At 41.7% G+C, this 21,414-nt stretch overlaps 2 protein-coding genes across 6 annotated transcripts in view; one reads left to right on the top strand and one right to left on the bottom strand.

The window, feature by feature from the left end:
• Positions 1-10,115, bottom strand: part of LOC111152183 (mitogen-activated protein kinase 14) — a 77,106-nt gene extending 66,991 nt beyond the window's left edge. For 2 of the 5 annotated variants that reach the window (XM_022510557.1, XM_022510559.1), the window contains exon 1: positions 9,637-10,115. In XM_022510557.1, coding sequence (XP_022366265.1) covers positions 9,637-9,752 — 116 coding nt within the window. In that variant the 5' untranslated portion in view covers positions 9,753-10,115. Of the gene's footprint in view, positions 1-1,600; positions 1,706-9,636 lie in introns of all 5 variants that reach the window. The other 3 variants (XM_022510558.1, XM_022510556.1, XM_022510555.1) reach the window with 3 other exon arrangements.
• A 671-nt stretch (positions 10,116-10,786) lies between these two features.
• Positions 10,787-21,414, top strand: part of LOC111152460 (solute carrier family 26 member 8) — a 78,058-nt gene continuing 67,430 nt past the window's right edge. The window contains 5 exon segments of the mRNA XM_022510952.1: positions 10,787-10,795; positions 12,297-12,327; positions 12,330-12,442; positions 12,444-12,635; positions 20,646-20,832. Coding sequence (XP_022366660.1) covers positions 10,787-10,795; positions 12,297-12,327; positions 12,330-12,442; positions 12,444-12,635; positions 20,646-20,832 — 532 coding nt within the window.

Below are 21,414 nucleotides of genomic sequence, written 5' to 3'. Positions count from 1 at the left end.
AAATATCACACCTTCACAACTCTAAGCCTGAATCATACAAGTTTATAACATCAATCTATTCCCAGGGTAATTAGTGCTAGATCTGAGATCATCCTCAAACAATGTTAAGAAAAATAACCAAGGAAAAGCATGAAACATGGTCTCAATAGACCTTAAAACCAAAGGGTTAGATATTCTTGAGATAAGGTTTAGAAATACAAATTTGGACACACAATGTATGAACAAAGCCCCTGCTGAGACTGTATCATATGATGAACTGTGCCTGAGTGGCACAGTTGGTTAAGCGTTTGACTCTTCGTTTTGGCTCAGGTAATGATCTCAGGGTCCGGGGATCAAGCCCTGAAGTAGGCTCTGTGTTCAGCATGGAGTCTGCTTGAGACACTCTCTCTTTCTCTCTGCCCCTCCCGCTCATGCTGTATCTGTCTGTCTCTCTCTCTCTTTAGGGTTTAATAAAACCTTAAAAAAAAAAAAAAAAGAAGAAGAAGAAGAAGAAGAAGAAGAAGAAAAAGAATATGCACAGAAAGTATTGTTTTTCTATCTTTCTGCTAGTGGAAGGTTCAAGTTATCCTATCTAGGTTTTCCTCAGAGCCAATCGACCCAAATACATAGGGTTATAAAAGTAGTTCTCGACAAGGGTGATTTTGTCCCCAGGGGACATATGGCAATGTCTAGAGACATTTTTGGTTGTCACAACTGGAGGTTGCTCCCGATATCTAGCAAGGAGGGTACAAGGATACTTCTAAATATTCTATAATCCACAAGATAGTCAGCCACCCCAAACAATTATCCCACCAAAATGTCAGTAAGTTGAGTAACCCTAGGTTATATTATATTTGGAACTTGACAGATGTTCATAGTACTTACTGTTTTCTTAATTTGCTATTTTCCCTTTTTGCTCCCTTTAGCATTGATACCACTTAACCTACTGAGATTGCTAATTTCAAAGCAGATCATTCAAAGCATAAGGCACATAACATCTAGTACACATAACATTTTGTTCCTAAACTAGGAACAAAAAATGAAGCAAGATAAACTTAAAATGTCAAATGAAAAAACTACTATAAGTTTATCAATATAAGATGCCAACATCAATATTTCACTTCAGTTTAATACAAAAATCATTAAAAAGCTGAAGAAGATAACTAAGATTTTCCCAGCATTTGGTTGCCTGGAGAAGAAAACATAAATAGAAACTTATTATGCAAAAGTCTAAGTTCGAGAAGGCTCAAGCTAGATAAAGCCCTATATGGATCTGACAGAAGGTGGGGGGAGAAATACCTTTGGGGGGATATTAAGAATAATGCAATTATTTCTGTAAGTAAAGTTATATCTACTACAAGGATGATGAAATATAAGAAAGAATTCAATATACACTTGCGTAAATCAGACACTTCAAGCTGAGTGTCACAGGACAGACTAAGGGCACGATTAAGGGCACTTAATTTGTAGGTGAAGAAGGCTATCTCAGCAGAGACACCGCCCCAAGTGGAATTATAGGTCTGGGTTAAGGCTCTAAAGGACCCTTACCCTGACAGTCCCCCGTTTCCCCTAACACATAGCCTCCGTGAACCCTGGGCAGATCAAAAGAAGAAGTTCTGACCTGTTGTGGGCACATGCTGATGTCATCACTTTCTAGATCTGAGTCATCAGATGGGAAGGCTTCTCTGACACAGATTTCCAACATATATCCTTGCACAGGGTTTCCCTAGATATAAAGTAACCAGTGTCACTAGTCAAGGGAGACAAAAGAATCTAAAAGAAAATTTCAAAGGAAGCCATTAGAAACATAAAGGTGGATGTGAAATGGCAACTTAAGTGAAAGAATGCAGAAAAGAAAGCTACAAAGAGATTACTTACAAAGTAATCTCTGAGGAAACAAGGTAACATATCCCTAGACTGATACTTTTGAAAGCAGTCACCCTTTCTGCCTTTTTATTTTTATAAACATAACATCTAGTACAGTGCTTAATACAGGCAATACTGAATTAATGAACTTAAGAAAACAAAGAGGACAACTGGTATGCTTTTTGCCTTTTTTTTTTTTTTTTTTACATAGTTGTGTTGTGTGATGCTTCCACGTGGGACCATAAGCTTGGAAAAGCATACTTGTGGGTAGACTGACAGTAAGATACACATACATACCTCCTTCATGTCACAGGCATAGTGATAATAACACCAAGGCCTAGAGCTTTTGAGGAAAACAAGGAAATCTATAACAACATCATACAAAGTAACAGGAGCCAACGTGTTCAGGGTCTAAAGTTACTCAGACAGCAGCTAGACAAAATAAACATTTGTTCTATTACCTTTTTGTTATGTTACCATGGGAATCTGTGTTCAGGAACACTTATTTTCCCCAACTAGATGACAGAGCAGTAAAAGGGGGAGAGCTTTCATGAAAGAGGAGAGAAACATGTGTATCTATAAAGGCAGGTAAGACAATAAACCCTGTAAGATTTTATAGGGTCACGTATGTGTAGAATTGTTTAATCATAACTTATTCAAGTTAACAGAGAAGCCCTTGGGGCCTCACAGCCAAAACATCAGTAACAGGTAACAATAATCAGACCTCTACTAAAATTACTATAATGGGGTAAGGTGGAGGAATGTGAAGCAGATATAGGGTCAAATAAAACACAAAATAAATGACATCTTAAATGCTGAAAGAAGGTAAAAATGTCTTTCAAAATATGGCCCAATTATAAGAAAAAACCTAGAAGCCCAAAGAAGTTAGAAAACGTTCAACCTGCCAGCAGGCTAATCTTCTTTTGTCAGCAGAAGTCTAGAGCTAATCTCTTCGCTCCCTTCCTTTTGGCAACAGAAACCTGAAAAAGTGAAGTAAGCCCATGTTATTTAAAGAGCTGGACTGGAATACCCTGAATTTCTAGGGCCCAACAGAAGTACCAGCTCTAGTATTCTGAGCCTTCTGGAATGAGAGTTGTGCACATGGGTTGGGGCTGTGCACCATGATTCATCAGACTCCCCCATTCTACCCTAAACTACAATTAGCACCTCCAATGGGTAGGGAATAGAACTGAAAAAATAAGAGACCCCAAAGAGGAGTTATCTGTTAAAACATAAATTAGATCATGTGTCTCTCCTCTGGTCATAACCCTCCATGGCCTCCCCTCTCGCCCAGAGTAAAAGGCAGGTTCTTAGGAAAGCAAGACCCTTTAGGATCCCTGCACATTTGCAGCCCCTCCACCCTCTTCTACTACTATTTGGCCCCTGGATCATTCATTGCTGGCCAGACTGGTCTCCTAGCTATCCTAGAGAAAGAGGCCTTTGCCTTGAGGCCTTTGCACCTCCTGATCCCTTAGCCTGGAATGTTCTTCCCTCCCGACCCAAGTCCAACCCGCCATGCTCTACATCACCTCCAGCAGGTCTTTGCTCAGCTGTCACTTCATCACTGAGGCCTACCGTGACTAAAAGAGCCCGCTTAAAAAGGACAACACAGCCATCCCAGTATTCCCTCTCCTTTCCTTTCTTCATTTTCCCCATAGCAACAATCGCCTGACATATTATAAATTTTATTTGTTATCTATTTCCACTTTCATCCCCCTTAGAATATAGCTTCTTATGGGCAGAAATTTTCATCTGTTCTTACTCCATCTCCAAGACCTGAAGAATGATTCATACATAGTAGGTGCTCCAAGTATCCATATAACACACAGTCCTGTCAAGGACATTAGCATGAATCCCTCTTTCTCTCCATTTGCTTTCACAATTCTTACAATACTCCAAAGTTCAGATAGTGGTACTGAAATAACCATTTGTCCAAAACCAAAACTTAGGGGTCATCCTAGGCTGCTCTTTTCTGTATTCTTTCTCCCCTGACCTTCAGCCTAGGAGTCATGTCAAAAATCCAAGACCTATTTGTCAAAACTGCAGAATTTACAAACCACCATTTTCCTCTTTGCTATAATAAACTCTTAACAGGCTGAAATGCTAGAAACTGGTTTGCTTTATAAATTTTTAACACACAAGCAATTTATGGAAACCCTGTGCAAAGACAAACTTCTAATATTGAAAGCTTTATTTACATAAAAAATTAAAAAAAAAAAACAAAAACAAAAACCTCAAGTTTAAAGAGGTTTTTTTGTTTGTTTTTGTTTTTGGGTTTTTTTGTCCTGAAGAAATACGTGCATGACTTCCAAGTACATGGTGACCGTGATACAAAAATCCCTAGGTTCCCTAAGCCAGGAAACCCACTTTACAATGAGGTTTTTACTGAGCATTATAGTAAGGATACCTCTTGTACAGGAACAAATCAATAACAAATTTCACAGTAAAGAGCAAAAATCTAATATATTTTCAAAGGCCTGGAGAGGCAATTTTTTTCTATTAGTATCCTCTACTTACATAACACAAACATGTACAGATAGTACCAACTTTACAACATGTACACTGAAGAATTTCAAACCAACATGATTCATAAATTCAGAAATTAAATATTTGCACTGCCTAATAATTACTGGGGAAAAAATGTGATCTGGGCAATGAGTTCATTTTTTGGTCTATCAATTCTGAGGAAGAGGTATACTTTAACAAGTTAAGTCACTACCCCTCAGATTAGCTAGGCAATGACGCTGGTGGGATTGGTTCTATACAGTCATAGCTCTATTGCAAGTGACCCAGCAACCCCTTTCTTCACAAAAAGAGGGATAAATGCAAACAGCACAAAAGAAGGTACTATCGCACAAACTCAACAGCCTGTATATAGAGAAAAGACAACTTCTAAAATGTTGAAACCCCAGAACCAAATCCAAAGTACCACTGGCAAGTAAGCCATTCCTTCTAGAAATGAGTACAGTTCTTCTTCTACATAACTGGGTTAATAACAGAGAATTAGTAAAGACTGAATGATGATGCTTTCAATGAAAATACTTTATAGTGTAAAATCCCATAAAAAATGCCAATTTATACTAAAATGAGAATAATCTAGCCCAGTGAATTCTTCCACCTTTGAATCCAAAGCTTCAGGGTTTCAGCACCATCTGCACAATTGCCCAAGCAAGTTCATGAAAGAGTCAACATACAAATCATCTCTAGGGACGCCTGGGTGGCTCAGTTGGTTAAGCAGCTGCCTTCGGCTCGGGTCATGATCCCAGCGTCCTGGGATCGAGTCCCACATCGGGCTCCTTGCTCATTGGGGAGCCTGCTTCTCCCTCTGCCTCTGCCTGCCATTCTGTCTGCCTGTGCTTGCTCTCTCTCCCTCTCTCTCTCTGACAAATAAATAAATAAAATCTTTAAAAAAAAAAAATCATCTCTAAAGCTGAGTTAGAGGGAAATAAAAAAAAGAGTACTCTTCAGTATCAAGAAATTAAACTGACAGAACTGAAAAGCCAGAGGTTCAGAATACCCTTATTTTAAAATGGGAGCCAGTAGAAAAGTATCAGTAAGAAAATGGGATTTGATAAATAAAATATGACTTCATAACAAATCTGAGGGTTTTTTTTTAAGATTTCATTTATTTACTTGACAGAGAGAGAGAGGACACAAGTAGGCAGAGAGACAGGCAGAGAGAGAGGGGGAAGCAGGCTCCCTGCTGAGCAGAGAGTCTGATGTGGGGCTCCATCTCAGGACCCTGAGATCATGACCTGAGCCGAAGGCAGAGGCTTAACCCACTAAGCCAGCCAGGCGCCCCAAATCTGAGTTCTTTTTTAAGAGTCTTTTATATCGGGGGTGCCTGGGTGGCTCAGCCTTTAAGCGGCTGCCTTCGCCTCAGGTCATGATTTTAGGGTCCTGGGATTGAGCCCCACATTGGGCTCCCTGCTTGGTGGGAAGCCTGCTTCTCCCTCTCCCAGTTCCCCTTCTTGTGTTCCTGCACTCACTATCTCTCTGTCAAATAAATAAATAAAATATTTTTTTAAATCTTTATATATCAATAATATATTTGTTATTAGATTTAAATATTTATTTGGTAGTACTGGTGACATGCAGTCAATCACCTTGCTTTTGGTTACAAAGAAAAGCAAATGGGAAGAAAGATCAGTACGGGCCTATTATCGCCACTAGAAAAATAAAGTGCAACCCTCTCTTATTGATCAGGAGTCAAGAAAGCCATCTTTGCATAGTCAACAATGATGTTTTTTCATTTATCTGTGCCCTGGCTCATCCCAAAAGAAAAAAAAAAAAGATTTAAAACTGTAAATGGCTATTAACACTAAAACTTAGCTTTATTTATATTACATTTACGTATATACAGTCTTATTACACAAAGCATTTAGGAAGCTGGATTTGATTTCTTAGTAAATTTTGCCATCCTCTTACTAAAAATCGTGTATATGCTTTATATACTGATGATAAATATAAACTACACAGCAAAATGCCTAGAACATAGTAAGCAATCCATAAAATATAGTTATTATTAGCATCAGGCTATAAGCTTGAGGAGGGAATGGACTATCTCACTCTGTCTTGCTCAGCGCTCTAGCTCAGGAAACCTAGCCCGTTATCTAGTCCATAGCCGGTACTCAATACTGTAGAATAAACAAATGACTATGACTTAAGAGTAATTCTCAACTCTCACCTCTTTTATGGCGACCAGGACCCCACCTCCTCTAATCAACAGCAAGGGTCTGGAAAAACCATACCCAGAGGAAAGGCATTTAAGTTCCTGTTTGTATTTCCTTAAATTCACCACAAAGAGTCCCCCCTTCTGTCCCAAAACCAAAAAATCAATGCTTTGCAACAAAGTATTCTTAAACAATACTTTTGCTTCATTTCCCCTCACAGACAATGCACAAAGTTCCTTAAAACTGCAAGACTTATTTAGTTCCCTTTACCCCTTAAAAAGGAAAGGCATATTTATAAAACCTTATTGATTCTCAATTTCCAGTCTGATTCCTTGATCTTCGATTCATAGTTGGTTATCATACAGGATGCTATTTGCTTTTCTACCATATACTTAGAACAAATTAAAATAACGAAAATAGGCTTAATATTAAAAAACTTAAGTTATACATCAAAGCATATCACACTTTGGAACAATCAAATTAGAAAACTGACACCTATTTCAGTGAGGTTGCATTCCTTAAAATGCTTTCAGAGATTCTTTTTTGGAACAGACTTCAGATCCAGTTCTACAAGTCACACAAGAAATTCGGTCATTACTTTATAGCTACAACTCCTATTTGACCTAAAACAGTATGACCAATCTGAATGCCTAATCTTTTTCACCAGACTTGAGTACAAGTTCTCTAAATTATTTTAATTCAGTTTGATTGCGTTATTTCCTAAAATCAAATCTGTTCTCAAAGGATGATAGTAGTAAAAAATAACAGAGGCTCCAGAATGGATACTAAGAGAAATTTAAAGGGAGGGGGCAGTTTTCTGCAATACCCAAAAAACTAATTGAAAGAACAACTTCAAATAATTCTGAACGAGATACCACTTAATTGTAAATCTGAATTCCAGTATTTCCAATCCAAAGTCAGTTACATTTGTTTACAGTCAATTGTCACATAATATCAGATGTATTTCCCTCCATCATTATACTATAGGTTACAATTTAAATCCCTTAACAGAATTACTACTAAAAAAAAAAAAAAACACATAAGAAACTGAACAGTGGTTGTCTCTGAGGAAAGGAATAGCATGATTGGAGAACAAGAAGGAAAGGATACCTTTCATTAAATATCCTTTTATGCCTTTTGAATTTTATACAATGTGAACACATGACCTATTTTTAAAAATCTGTTTGGCAAAATTACTTCCAAGTGTCAGATACTGCTGGCTTCTGTAAGCCACAAAAGTATAGTACTAAAGAAATGTAAAGGTCATTTTAATGACACTTCACTGTAAATCTGAATCTTCAGTTTCAGTGTAGAGTTATTCATACCAACAGCAGGAAAACCTTACAAGCATTTCTTTTCAAGTTTACTAAACTCCCCAGAGTTGAGTTATTCTGCTGTATCATTTTATTAAAGTTTAAATATCATTGGAAACAAAAACCTGGTACTACAAAAATTAATGTCAACTGAAGAATGAAAAATAAAGGTAAAAAAGTAAGCTATCAAAGGAGCAATGATCTAAATAAATCTTTGAAAATTTGCAAATCAATCACGCACACATATATACACATCTATAGTAAAATGTCGCAAATTCCCTTAAAATCTAAAATGCCATATTATTAAAAAAAAATGGAGATGTCAAGCATGGAGCCATCAGCAACATTAACTCACACAGCTTGAACTAGAAGACGCAACATGATCTGTTTCCTGACACAATTGCATAATCTCAATTACCCAGAAGATTCTACCAAACAGGAAATTCATGATGTGACTTCAAGAAACACAGGAATTATAAAGATTAACACATCCAAAAGTCTGGAATTTGTTCCAAAACAAAAAAATAATTTTATAGAGCCCTTTTCAAATGATGCATGCACATGAATACATGAATTAGTCTCAAATCAGCAGCTCTCAAGTTACAGTAAATCTAAAATCGAGTGTGTAATACCTAAATTAGTGAAATATTTCAGATCCAGAAATTTTATGGTATCAGTTTAATTTAAAACACCCAGTGTGATTTAAAGATGAGACGTGTCTCTTCCTTCCTTTGCTATAGACTATTCCTTCCTTTGCTATATAGATCTTTACGAAAACCATCGTGTACCTCAGGCTACAAATGCAGATAAGTTCCCTGCAAACTCTCTCAGGGACTTTAAAAAAAAAAAAAAAACTCAATATTCACAAGATGTACTGCAATTTAAAAATATTTACAATACATCGCAGCATTGTTAGTAACTTCTTGCTCTTGAGCGCGTCCAACGGATCTGAATCTCGCTTGCTCCAAAGGGGAAAATTGTTTTGCCAAACAATACTTAAATGAGCAGTGGTATGTGACTAATCAGTGAGGCCGCCAGCTTCTCAAGCTGCAGTGTTCTTGCAGGCACTACCACCCACCCCCACTCTGCAGAAAGGAAATACGCTTTCAACCGAATCGGAAACACACCACTCAAGCTGGCACTGTGCTGGCCGAGATAAAGTCGGTATTTTAGGTTCCACGGGTCGCTGCTAATGCAAGTGCGAATTCAAAACGAATGCTTCTCAAAATGAGATTTCGAAAGAGGTTTGCAAAAAAAAAAACAAAAAACAAAAAACAAAACAAAACAAAAAACCGGACAGAACGCCCTTCGTCGTCGTCAGTTTTGTTCGGACAACTGCAGTCTCCCGGTCGAGCTTTGCCCTTCTGCTTCTCCCTGCAGCTACCCGGGCTTGTCTGCTTTGAGGGCGGGCTTTGGCGCCCAAAGTGGACGCACCTCCCGAGAGGATCTTGCTGCTGGATGCTGGCAGGGAGACCCCCGAAGAGGCACCCCAGCCCCCGTGCCTGCCCCCGGAGCAGCAACCCCCACAAGAAGGGCTTGCGCAAGGTGCGAGCTGGGGCCGAGCTCCAGCACCACAACCCACCGTGGACCTGCATCCTGCACACAGCTGACCGCCTACCTGGGGGTGCAGAGTGAGGGGTGCAAGGGGTACAGGGAGTGCAGGACAGGGGTCCAAGAGGCAGCGGTGCCCTCCCCCAAGGAAAATTCCTGCCGCTTGGTGCATCGCTGAGCTATGGGGGCAGGCCTGGCTCTGGGGTATTAAGGGCCACTCAGCCCACCGCAGACCCAAGCCCGGTGACACTCACCACACGGAGCCATAGGCACCAGAGCCCACCGGGGAGAGATTCTGGTAACGCTCGGGCACCTCCCAGATTGTCTTGTTCAGCTCCTGCCGGTAGAACGTGGGCCTCTCCTGAGACATCTTCCAGCGGCGGCCGCGGGGCTAGGAGGTGGCCCTGAGGGGCCCCGCCTGCGCCCGCTCCCGCTCCCTGGCCCTCGTCGCCCGCCCGGCCGGGCGGGGACCTGGAGGTGGCAGTCGGCGCAGGTGCGGCAGAGGCGACCCCGCCGACTCCCCAGCGCGCGGCCCCTGTCAGCCGCAGCTGCGGGACGCGCCTCAGCGACGGGAGCGAGCCCGGCTAAGGGCAAGAGCACGCTCCGGAGCTCAAGGCTGCTCCCACCACGCTCTCCCTGCACCCTCTCCCAGACCAGGCCGACTCCCGGCTGCCGCGCGGGACTACGGCTCCAGCTGCAGCGCCCGCTGAGGTTCCAGTGGTCGCCGTTCCAGAGCCAGCGAACAGGAGCCTCTTGCCGTACTCTCGCGAGAGCAGCTCCCGGGACTCTCCGCGAGCCGAGATTTTACCCAATATGGAACCTGCCCACGGGAGGGGGTTGACGACGGGAGAGGATGGGAGGAGCACTTCTCGCGAGAAAAGAGCAACAGCTGGACACCAGAGGCAAGAACTCTCCCGGACTTAAGGGCGCGAAGGCGGACCCGGGAAGGAAGGGATAAGCTGGCAATGTATGCCGCGTGCGCCCCACCGTGGTCGGCGGGGTAAGTGCCTGGCTCCGTTGTAGAAAGCGACAGTGACTAATAGGATGTCGGGAAAAGAGCCAAAAGATCTTTGAACTGCCTGTAGTCACCAGCAGCCAAGCATCTGCTAAGCAGAACACCCAATTTCCAAGAAATATTTACATTAAAAAAAAGGAAGATTCTGGCCAGAAAGCCGTTGTATTCCATCTGCTCAAGGACATACGGCTTAATCTTTGGAATTGTGACTAACTCTATCCCAAAAGCAAATATTAGCTCTGCATTAAGGCTGCGGTTTTCCATCCAAACTCTCATAGCGGTTCTTAAACTTTTATGTGCAGAAGAATCACTTTAGATGTTTAAAAATGCAAAGGCTCAGGATCCACAGGGGGTCCGTGACAGGCTCCAAGAATGCGCATTTTTACAAAATGCCCCAGGTAGTTCTGATTAAGGAAAGTCTCCGGTATCTCCCTTTGAAAGGGGTTTTGAAACATTACTCAGAGGGTTTGAAACTGATTTCTGCTCTGAAGCTTCCAGTGAAAACGATTTTAAGCATTTGATTCATGCCTCTCAGATTAAGAAGGAGAGCAAGGCAGAGAGTGGTCTTCTGGCAGTGTCACATCAGGCAAGTCGATTGACCTTTCTTAGACCTTCATTCTAGTTCTGGAAAAATAATTCCTGCAAAAATAATTCCTGCCTTACATTCCCACCTAATAGGGTCATTTATAAAGCTGAACAAAATAAGTGTGACTGGGCAAGATATTATAACCACATACCTACCCCCACTTATAAGCTTGTCACAATCTCTCTTAGAAATAACTGGGTCCAAGCCAGGACACTTCTCAACACTTACCATGATTATTCTCTTTAGTGTTACGCATCCCTTGGAGTGCTCCGATTTTGCCTGTCTTGTCCCAGCATCTTGCACAGTGCCTGGAACATAACTGGTACACCATAAATATTTATTGGACTAATTATGAATAATGACCATGATCTCAGTTTAGGAGGTAGTGCAGGATCCTCAGTTCTCCTTGAGGAAAAACAAAAACCAGAATCATGGATGATTCATGGAAAGCTTTTCTTTGGGGGATTCAGTGTGGCTTAGCCTGGATTCTCTTGCCTATGAAGACATCCTGCTTGAAAATGTTCCAAAATGCGGGTTAGGGAGCTTTCCAAGAAGTAATGAAGGTTGAAGGAGGAAGTAAGAGCAAAAAATATGACTGTGATATGGCAGGTAGAAGTGGGGAATCAAGGTAATGAGTGCATTGATAGAAGGGAGGAAACTCGGCAGCAGGAATCCTAAGGAATTCATAAAATTATCCAAAAAATTGGGATAGTGAGGTGAGTGACTGAAAGGGCAAAGATGAAGTAAGCAGTACATTCAGTCACTCATTCAACAATTACGTACTGAATACCTACCGGGTGCCAGGCACTTCTAATTAAAGTCGATTCAAAAACAGAGGCAGTTGCTGCTTACATGAAATTTACAATTTATTGACCTCTTACTATATCCACATTGTTTATGCACTGATAATACAGCAGTTAGAGATAAAAATCCCTGCCTTATGGGGGTGACAATCTACAAAAAGGAAGGACTAAGTAAAGTGAACGCGTTAGACACTAATACAGTAATCGAGTAGGTGTAAAACCGCTCTGGGACAAGCAGGACTACAGGGCATAGTTAGAGACAGTGACAGGGACTGAATCAACTTCAGAAGGTTAAAGGGCGGGGCTCTAGGGGGAAGCGCAGCAAGAGACCTGGGCAGAAGAGCGTCCTTCAGTGGAAGGAGCCGGCTTGTGGACAGAGAGCTAAGGTTGGAAACCTGAATGACCTTCTAGCCTCCAGTTTCCTCCTTCGTCTTCTGACCTAACGAGGTCGTAGGGTGACTTAAGTGAATGACTGTAAGTGAAGTGCAGGGCACAAGGCCTGGTATCTAGAAGCCCCCCAGCCAAGAGCAGTCAAACCCCAAAGTGGAGGCCTGGATGGCACAGGTGAGGGGGCTTCCCCAGCCCGGGAACCCAGCCCCCCCCGCAACCCTCCTCTCCCCGCTCCCTACTGCAACTGCCCGTGCTCCGGTTCCTCGCCCCATCTCCGGTCCCCCGCCCGCCAGAACGCCCGCGAGTTCGGCCGCAACGGCTCGGGAACGGCCGGCGTCCGCGTCTACAGCGCCGCCAGCCGGGTAGGAGCAGCGTCCGACCCCAGCGCCAGCACTCGCGCCACGCTCCGGGAACCAGGTGGAGCCGCTGCCGGGAGCTGCAAGGGGCCGAGAGCCGCAGGTTTGAGCAGGACGCGGGCGTCCGGTGCCAGGCACCCGGTCCTCGTTATCCTTCGAAGTCCCCGGGCGGGGGCTGCGTCCGTCACTCGCCGGGTCGGGCCCCGTCGCGGGCGTTCAGTCAATATTTGCGAAATGAATGAATGACGGTGGTCCTCGAGAGCTTATCTCTCGGAGGCATCATCTCTACTTGTGAAAGGCAAGGACTAGAGGCAATGCGTGCGATTTGCAACGGAATCCTTGCAGACTCATCGGTCTTAGTTGTCTGCAGCCAGAGGCCTCTCCCTACCACCTCACCGTCTGTGCCCAGGAGCGCCTTCTGCTTTCAGACCTCACTGCTCTGTTCATTTGTTCCTTCGGACTGAGCCCCCACTACCACCTGCTATGGCCCCTTTCCTTTAACTCTTGTTAATGAATCAGTGTCCCCGTTTGAAGCCTTCTCCAACATCCGCACCCCCACCATGAGTTTCTCTCCAACACACCCCACTGGTAATAGTCTCACCAAGTCGCATTTAAGGTAGTTGTTCATGTGTCCGGTGGTCAGCTCCTTGAGTGCTGTCGGCTTATTATTCATCCCCAGCCACCGGACAGTGTGACTGAAGGATATTAAAAGCGATGCACCTCGCTCATGCCTTTGCTGTATTCCAAATACATTCCCTATAAAAATGAGGTAGTAACGGCCAAAGGGTTGTTGTGTTTGATGGAACTACAAATGCTTATTTGAAATTTTGGAAGTGAATTTTACCTTAGCATGATTATAGAGGATATAGGAAAGATGACGCTATGGGGCAAAAGATACTTGCAACTAAAGTAAGGTTCAGAATTTCATATCTATAGGTCAGTAGTCAGAAAATTGGGTTGCATTTAAATATTTTTATGCTTGGCTTTTTAAAATACTTTCAACACATCATGTAAATGAATCAATGGATGGCTGGATAGACAGGAGTAGTATGGGGGATGCAGGGATTAGGTCAAAAGTCCCTGTTTTTAACAGTGCTCCCAAAGTTAGCACAGAAAGACTGACCAAGTAAAGATAATTGGCTGCTTTTACAGTGGCCCCCATACTTGACTGTGTATTTGAATCACCTGGAGCTTTTCTTAAACCAGCTGCTGGCCCATCCTCAGAGTTCTGATAATTTAATTAAGTCTTGCTAGGTTGGGCCTGAGAATTTGCAATTCTAACACGTCCCCAGATGATGCTGATGTTAGTAGTGTGGGCCCTCAGCATGGACTACATAGATTAAAATAATTTGTTAATTACTAGGGAAGCATGATGCCCAGAATGACATTTGTAGAATAAGAAAATGAAATCTTAAAAACTTTGGACCTGTGGTCATCCCACCTAAATACTTTGTTTGATGTCAGGAAGCATCAGGGAATTGTTTTTCTTTTTCTTTTCCTTTTCCTTTTGTAAGAGAGAGTGCACAAGCAAGGGGTAGGTAGGGGCAGAGAGAGAATCTCTCCATGCCCAGCACATGGCAAACCAAGAGTTGGGAGACTTAACCGACTGTGTCAGCCAGGCTCCCCCCAAAACTGTTTCTTAAGTGGACACTTAACCTTCAGGATTATGGGTAGAGCTCAGCATGTTGTTGATCACACTGTGGACAGAGGCCCATCACACTGATGCCTTCAGGAGTCAGTAACAGAGACTCCTCCCCCACCCTGCACTGTGTCTCAGCCGATAGGTACATTATTCCATCAGTGTGGTTTGGTAACTTTTTTCTGAAATGTGCCACCTACTCCACATCAAACTACATCTGCCTCTTGTAAATAGGAGCTTCTTGTCATCATACTTTGTCACAAGTGTCCTGCTAGGACATGTAAGTGAAGCACTAGGGTTTCTAGGAAATCCACAAAGACATAATGAAGCTGGACAAACTCCAGAGATGACACACTCCAGACAGCAACAGCAAAAACCAATAAGGAAATCATGCATTTTACCTCACTACCTTTCGCCAGTCGTGTGACGAACCCTGAAAGACAGCATTCCTGCAGCCCCTGCTAGCTATACTCACTGTGGTCCCTCCCCCGAGTTATGACTTGATTCCTTTTGCCCTAAACTACAGTAATACTCATCATCTCCACTTGGACTTCTTGCCTCAGTCTCTCCTGTCCAATAGAACTTTCTGTGATGATGCAAATGTTTCATACTTGCACTGTTCAGTAGGGTAGCCTCTGCCGCATATGGCTGTTGAGCACTTGCAATGTAGCTAATGCAACTGAGGGACTGATTTTTTTCATTTTAGTTTATTTTAATTACATTTAAATAGCCACAGGTAGCCAGTGGCTACCATATTGAACAGTATACCTCTAGACCATACCACTGACACCACTCATCCTCCTAAAAAACCTCCTTGTGCCTATGACTAGTCCTGCTCAAGCACTTTTTTCTTTCCATCATGGTAAGTGTAGTCTTTGATCCCCATCCCCTCTTTCACCCATACCCCCCCCCCAGTAACCATCCTCTTATTCTCTATAGTTAAGAGTTTCCTTGATTGTCTATCTGTCTCTCTCTCTCTCCCTTCCTTTGCTCATTTGTTTTGTAAAATTCTGCATAAGAGAGAGATCATATGGTGTTTGTCTTTCTCTGACTTACTTCCCTTGGCATCATACTCTCTAGCTCCATCTATGTTGTTGCAAATGGCAAGATTTCATTCTTTTTATGGCTGAATAATATTCCATTATATAATATATACCCCATCTTCTTTACCCATTCATCTAGCAGTGGACACTTGGGCTGCTTCCATAGTTTGGCTATTGTAAATAATACTGCAGTAAACATAGGGGTACATGTATCCCTTTGGATTAGTGTTGTATTTTGGGGATAAATACCCAATAGTGCAATTACTGGATTGTAGAGTAGTTCTATTTTTCATTTTCTCAGGAACATCCATATTGTTTTCCACAGCAGCTCTAACCAGTTTGCATGCCCACCAACAGTGCAGGAAGGTTCCTTTTTATCTACATTCTTCCCAATACTTGTTTCTTGTGTTTTTAACTGTAGCCACTCTGACAGGTGTAAGGTGATAAACTCATTGTGGGTTTGGTTTGCATTTCCCTGATGATGGGTGATGTGGAGCATCTTTTCGTGTGTCTGTTGATCATCTAGATGTTTTCTTTGGAGAGATGTCAAAGTTTTCTGCCTATTTTTAATTGGATTAGTTATCAATAATAACTAATAATAATAAGTAACTAATAATTAATATTAGTTATTATTAGTTATTAGTTTTAATTGGGTATTGAGTTGTATCTGTTCTTTATAGATTTTGGACACTAACCCTTTATTAGATATGTCATTGGCAAATATCTTCTCCCATTCTGTAAGTTGTCTTTTAGTTTTGTTGATTGTTTCCTTCAATGTCCAGAAATTTTTTATTTTTTTATTTTTATTTTTTAAAGATTTTATTTATTTATTTGACAGACAGAGATCACAAGAAGGCAGAGAGGCAGGCAGAGAGAGAAGAAGGGAAGCAGCTCCCTGCTGAGAAGAGAGCCCGATGCGGGGCTCGATCCCAGGACCCCGGGATCATGACCTGAGCCGAAGGCAGAGGCTTTAACCCACTGAGCCACCCAGGCGCCCCCAGAAATTTTTTATTTTGATGGAGTCCAAAGAATTTATTTTTTCTTGTATTTGCCTTGCCTTAGGAGACATATCTAGAAAAAATGTTGCTATGGCCAGTGTCAGAGAAATTACTGCCTGTGCTCTCTTCAAGGATTTTTATGGTTTTAAGTTTCACACTTAGGTCTTTATTGCATTTTGAGTTTATTTTTATGTATGGTGTAAGAAAGGGATCCAATTTCATTCTTTTGCATGTTGCTGTCCAGTTTTCCCAACACCATTTGTTGAAAAGACTGTCTTTTCCACACTGTGTATTCATTCCTCCTTTGTCAAAGATTGATTGACCATATAATTGTGGGTTTATTTCTGGGCTTTCTATTCTATTCCATTGATCTATGTGTCTACTTTTATGCCAGTACCATATTGTTTTAATTACTGTTGCTTTGTAATATAACTTGAAGTTTGGAATTGTGATACCCCCAGTTTTGTTTTTCATTTTTAAGATTGCTGTTGGCTATGGAGGTCTTTTGTGGTTCCATAGAAATTTAAGAATGTTTGTCCTAATTCTGTGCAAATGCTGTTTTAAACACTTTAAATAGCTAAAAAGTCCAAGTTCAACCCAGATATTCAAGACCCTCCAGGAATAGGCCTCAACCGACTTTTGGGGGCTTGACACTGACTTCATGCAGATCTTTTTTTTTTTTTTTTTTAAGATTTGTTTCATATCTTTTGGAGAGACTGTGTCTGTGAGCAGGAGAAGGGGCAGAGGGGGAGGGGCAGAGGGCGTAGGAGAGAAACTCAAGCAGACTTTCTGCTGAGCACAGCACTGAAGACAGGGCTCCATCTCACAACTCTGAGGTCAAAACCTAAGCTGAAATCAAGAGTCAGACACTCAACCCACTGAGCCACCCAGGCTCTCCTTTACTCAGATTATTAAATTACTTGCTTTATATTATCTTTGTAATTTTATCTTGTTCTCTTCCTTCAATACCTTATTCTCTTCTCTGCCCCCAGTTTAGACAGAACGGAGTTCATCTCTCCCCAAGGAGGCCTTTCTCATCCCCCTAGATTGGAATTGTTAATCCTACTCTGTAGGAGATCACATGGTATTAGTATGTGGCATGATTTTAGAATCAGAAAGACAAGGTTCAGGTTCTGGCTCAGCTATTTAAGCCTTTTATGACTCTGAGAAACCACTAAACTCATCAGTAAAATGGGTATCATCATCATGAGGAAAAGAGTACCTCTCTTGAGATGTTGTGTGAGAAGAACCTGGCATATGGCAGAGCAGCAATAAATGTTAGTATCACCTGTCTTTCCCACCTCTCAACACTTAGAGCACTATATTTTGGAATTTTTAGTCTGCTGAACTATAGAGTCTTTGTCCTTTTTAATCCCCGTAACACCTAGCATTCAACAAATGTTAGTGGAACACTAAATTAATTGAACACAGATGAAATAGCACGTGAATTCTGAAGCAGAAACAAATGAAGGCCAAGAGTACATATGGTAGAAATTTGTAAAATTGTGAAAATAAAAGCAGATAGACTTATCAAAACTTAGTCTGGTAGATGGGAGCTACCTCTTGAAATATAAGTGATGCAGATTGAAGACAATAGAATGAAACCCTACTTTCTGTAAGTGAACTAGTGGGATCCAATACCTCCAAAGAGCATGACAACAGAAAATATAAATACTTTCACTTGGAAAGAGAGTTAGAGAAATTCTTGGGGGATAAACTATAATTTGTGATAGGATAGCATGAGTGTATTTCGTGGCTTCGACAACAAGGCTCTTGGTACAGAGGTCACACACTGATGGTCCACAGGCTAAATCTGGCCTGCAGAGAGGTTTTGTTAGATATGCTCTGTGTTAAAAAAAAAAAAAAAAAAAAAAGTATAAAGTAATTGACAACATTTCAAAGTTAGAAGATTTCAGATAAAAATCTGCAATTGTCACTCATTTTGAGAAAGATCAGACCTCGCCTGGCTGGGCCCCACTTGCCCCGTGCAAGGAGCTGTTGCTGCCTTCATCAGTCCCACTGTTCCCTCTGTGCCTCAATGTCTATATGTTGCCTGCTTTATGCCAACCCTGCCTTGGTACCACTTTCAGAAAGAAAATGCTAGATTTGAAACCCTGGATCCAACCCAGGATGGCAGTTTTTATAATCTCAGTATAATTGGCAGGTTAATTAGGTTCTCTCAGTTGCCAGGAACAGCTCTCTTCCAGCAATGGAAGCTTATTTTAAGATTACACAGGAAAAGTGAGGATGACTGGGTGAATAGTCCTATGGACAGGGGAAGAAAAGGAAAAATATTACCTGTTTTAATATACAGTTCTGGTTTTTCTGCAAAAAACACATATTACTAATTCTCTTGAGTGATACATTGTAAAATACCTCTTCTGTCCTCTTCTATATTCCCCAATCACATGCCCACTTTATTGAATTTGTGATCTTTAGTTCATAGGTGTTATACAACACACGAGTGCTTTGAGGGTAAAAATACAATCTATGTCCACAGCCCAGTTAGTTAATTTCTCAAAATGTATAAAGTAATTGACTTGGTTTTATCACCCATAAAATGAGCATAATAACAGTATTAGGATTGTCATGGAAATTATGTGAAATAACTCATGAAAAACATCGAGTGCAATGCTTGGTATATAGCAAGTGCTCTATAAATATTGCTGCTGCTGATGATGATATATGATCATTCTGAAGGAAAACAAAGCTGCTGGTACATTAAACTTGTTTTCAGCCTCACTTATAAAAGAACTACTTGGGTAATCTACATATGTTGCATGTTTACCCATGTATCTTATATATCTATTGATAGATACATAGATATATATGCTTTTCCACATTTACGTGGAAGCAATTTAGTTTATGCTTTTTTTATTGTTCAAAAACATGATGAGGGACACCTGGGTGGCTTGTTCAGTTAAGCATCTGACTCTCGATTTCTGCTCAGGTCCTGAAATCAGGGTCATGAGATCAAGCCCAGCATCAGGCTCGTGCTCAGTGAGGAGTCAGCTTGAGATTCCTTCTCCTTCTCCCTCTGTCCCTCCCCCTGCCCACACTCTCTCGCATGATTTCTCTCTAAAATAAATAAATAAATACAATCTTTAAAAAACAGACAAACAAACATGATCAAGAATGATTATACTTTCTCCCAGAAATAGACCTGTAGCCATCCTCAGTAACTGCTACTTCTCATTTTCTTAAAAGAGCAGAGAAGAGCAGAATGATACAGATTTTTCTTAAAACTTAATGTGACCCAGGGCACCTGGGTGGCTCAGTCAGTTAAGCATCTGCCTTTGGTTCAGGTCATGATCCTGGGGTCCTGGGATCAAGCTTCACATCGGGGCTCCTTGCTCAGCAGGGAGCCTGCTTCTCCTTTTCCCTCTCCCTCTGCCACTCCTGCTGCTTGGTTCTCTCTCTCTCTCTCTCTCAAATAAAAAAAATAAAATCTTTAAAATTCAACGGTCTTAGAGACCACGTGTTCCAACCATGTTATTTTATGCATGAAACCAAAGGAAAACTGACCCTCAGTTTCTGAGACACTTGCTCCTAATCATATAGCTAGTTAGAAAAACAGCCTGGGCTAGAACCCGAATCTCTTGATAGCCCATGAAATGTTTTTTCTGCTTCACCATGGTGCCACTAGCTGGTACTTTCCGGCAATATTCTGGCACCTGGGGATATAGCCGTAAACAAAGTCCTGCCTCTTGGGCTTATATTTTAGTAAGGGAAACAGACAATGGACAAATATTGAATCAGGTCCTGACAAGTGCTATGAAGAAAAGGAAAGGATAAAGGGAAGAAGATACTGTATTGACCACTTCACCTTCAGTGTTTGTGGTGAAAATTGATGGTTGTACTGACTTTTGCCTCATAATCATTTCCTCCACAACATAGCAATATAATTGAACATAAAGAAAACTAGGTTTCCTAGCAAGACATTTGGGTTCTAGTCCTGACTCTAATTATTAAACAACCAAGGCTATTGAAACTTTTAGGTCTCCCTGTTTGGAAAATGAGACTAATACACACCTTGCATTTTCTATAGGTGGCTTTGAGTATAAAATTATACAAGAGAAAGTTTTTATTAAGACAGCATGTGTTGGGACGCCTGGGTGGCTCAGTCGGTTAGGTGTCTGCCTTCGGCTCAGGTCATGATCCCAGGGTCATGGGGTCGAGTCCTGCATCCAGCTCCTTGCTTAGCAGGGAGCCTGCTTCTCCCTCTGCCTCTACTGATGCCCCGTTTGTGCTCTCTCTCTCTCTCTCTCTCTGATAAATCAATCAATCAATCAATCCTTAAAAAATAAAAAGACAGTAAGTGTTATGCAAATACTAGCTATCATTATATGGAAATTTTATTTCCGTAAGAATGTGCCAAGAATCTAGATTTTTTTTAAAACTGTTTTTTGTTTGATCTCTTCCCACTCAACCAGGAATGTTGCAACCAGAGAGGAACTCCCAGGGTTTTGGCTATAAATCCAGGCAAAATTCTTTCACATATGATGTCAAGCGAGATGTGTACAATGAGGAGACCTTTCAACAGGAACACAGAAGGAAGAGTATTTCCTCTGGGAACTTGGACATCGACATCACCACGTTCAGACACCACGTCCAGTGCCGGTGGGTGTGGGGGTCATTCAGCTGCTTCCAAGCTGGCAGCACTAAGACCCTACTTTACTCCTACAGTGCCTACGTCTGTCTTCCTCCTCTGAATTCCTATCTTTGGGACCCTTAGGCTGCTGTGTGATTTTTCTTCAGTTGGTTTGCTTATGGTCTGTCCTGTAGCACCCTCTTGATTAAAAATTTCTTGGATGTCCCTGACAGCATCTATGGATGATATTTAATAAATACATCATTTGATTAGCAACTGTTACCAGTCTCCTAAAAACAGCCACAGAAGCAGCAATGATCGACTAAATAGTGGTAGCAGAATGAGATCCTTCTAACCTCATATCCCACGGACCCTAGGCAGTACTTGCACAGCTGTACAATGTAGAACTCACTGCCTCTGATAGTCACTGGGACTATGTGGGTCCTCTAGTTCAGGGGCCCTTAGCCTGTTTTTGTGCTATCAACCTTGCAGCAGGCTGGTAAAGCTAATGGACATCTTTGCAGGATAATTTTTTTTTTTTTTACTTAAAAAAATTGTGGGGACGCCTGGGTGGCTCAGTGGGTTTAGCCGCTGCCTTCGGCTCAGGTCAT

This window comes from Enhydra lutris, unplaced genomic scaffold (genome assembly GCF_002288905.1).
Source record: "Enhydra lutris kenyoni isolate GAN:26980312 unplaced genomic scaffold, ASM228890v2 scaffoldscaffold28, whole genome shotgun sequence".
Lineage (NCBI taxonomy): Eukaryota > Metazoa > Chordata > Mammalia > Carnivora > Mustelidae > Enhydra > Enhydra lutris.
The sequence above is the reverse complement of the archived record's forward strand: the minus strand, read 5'-3'. Positions and strand labels throughout refer to the sequence as shown.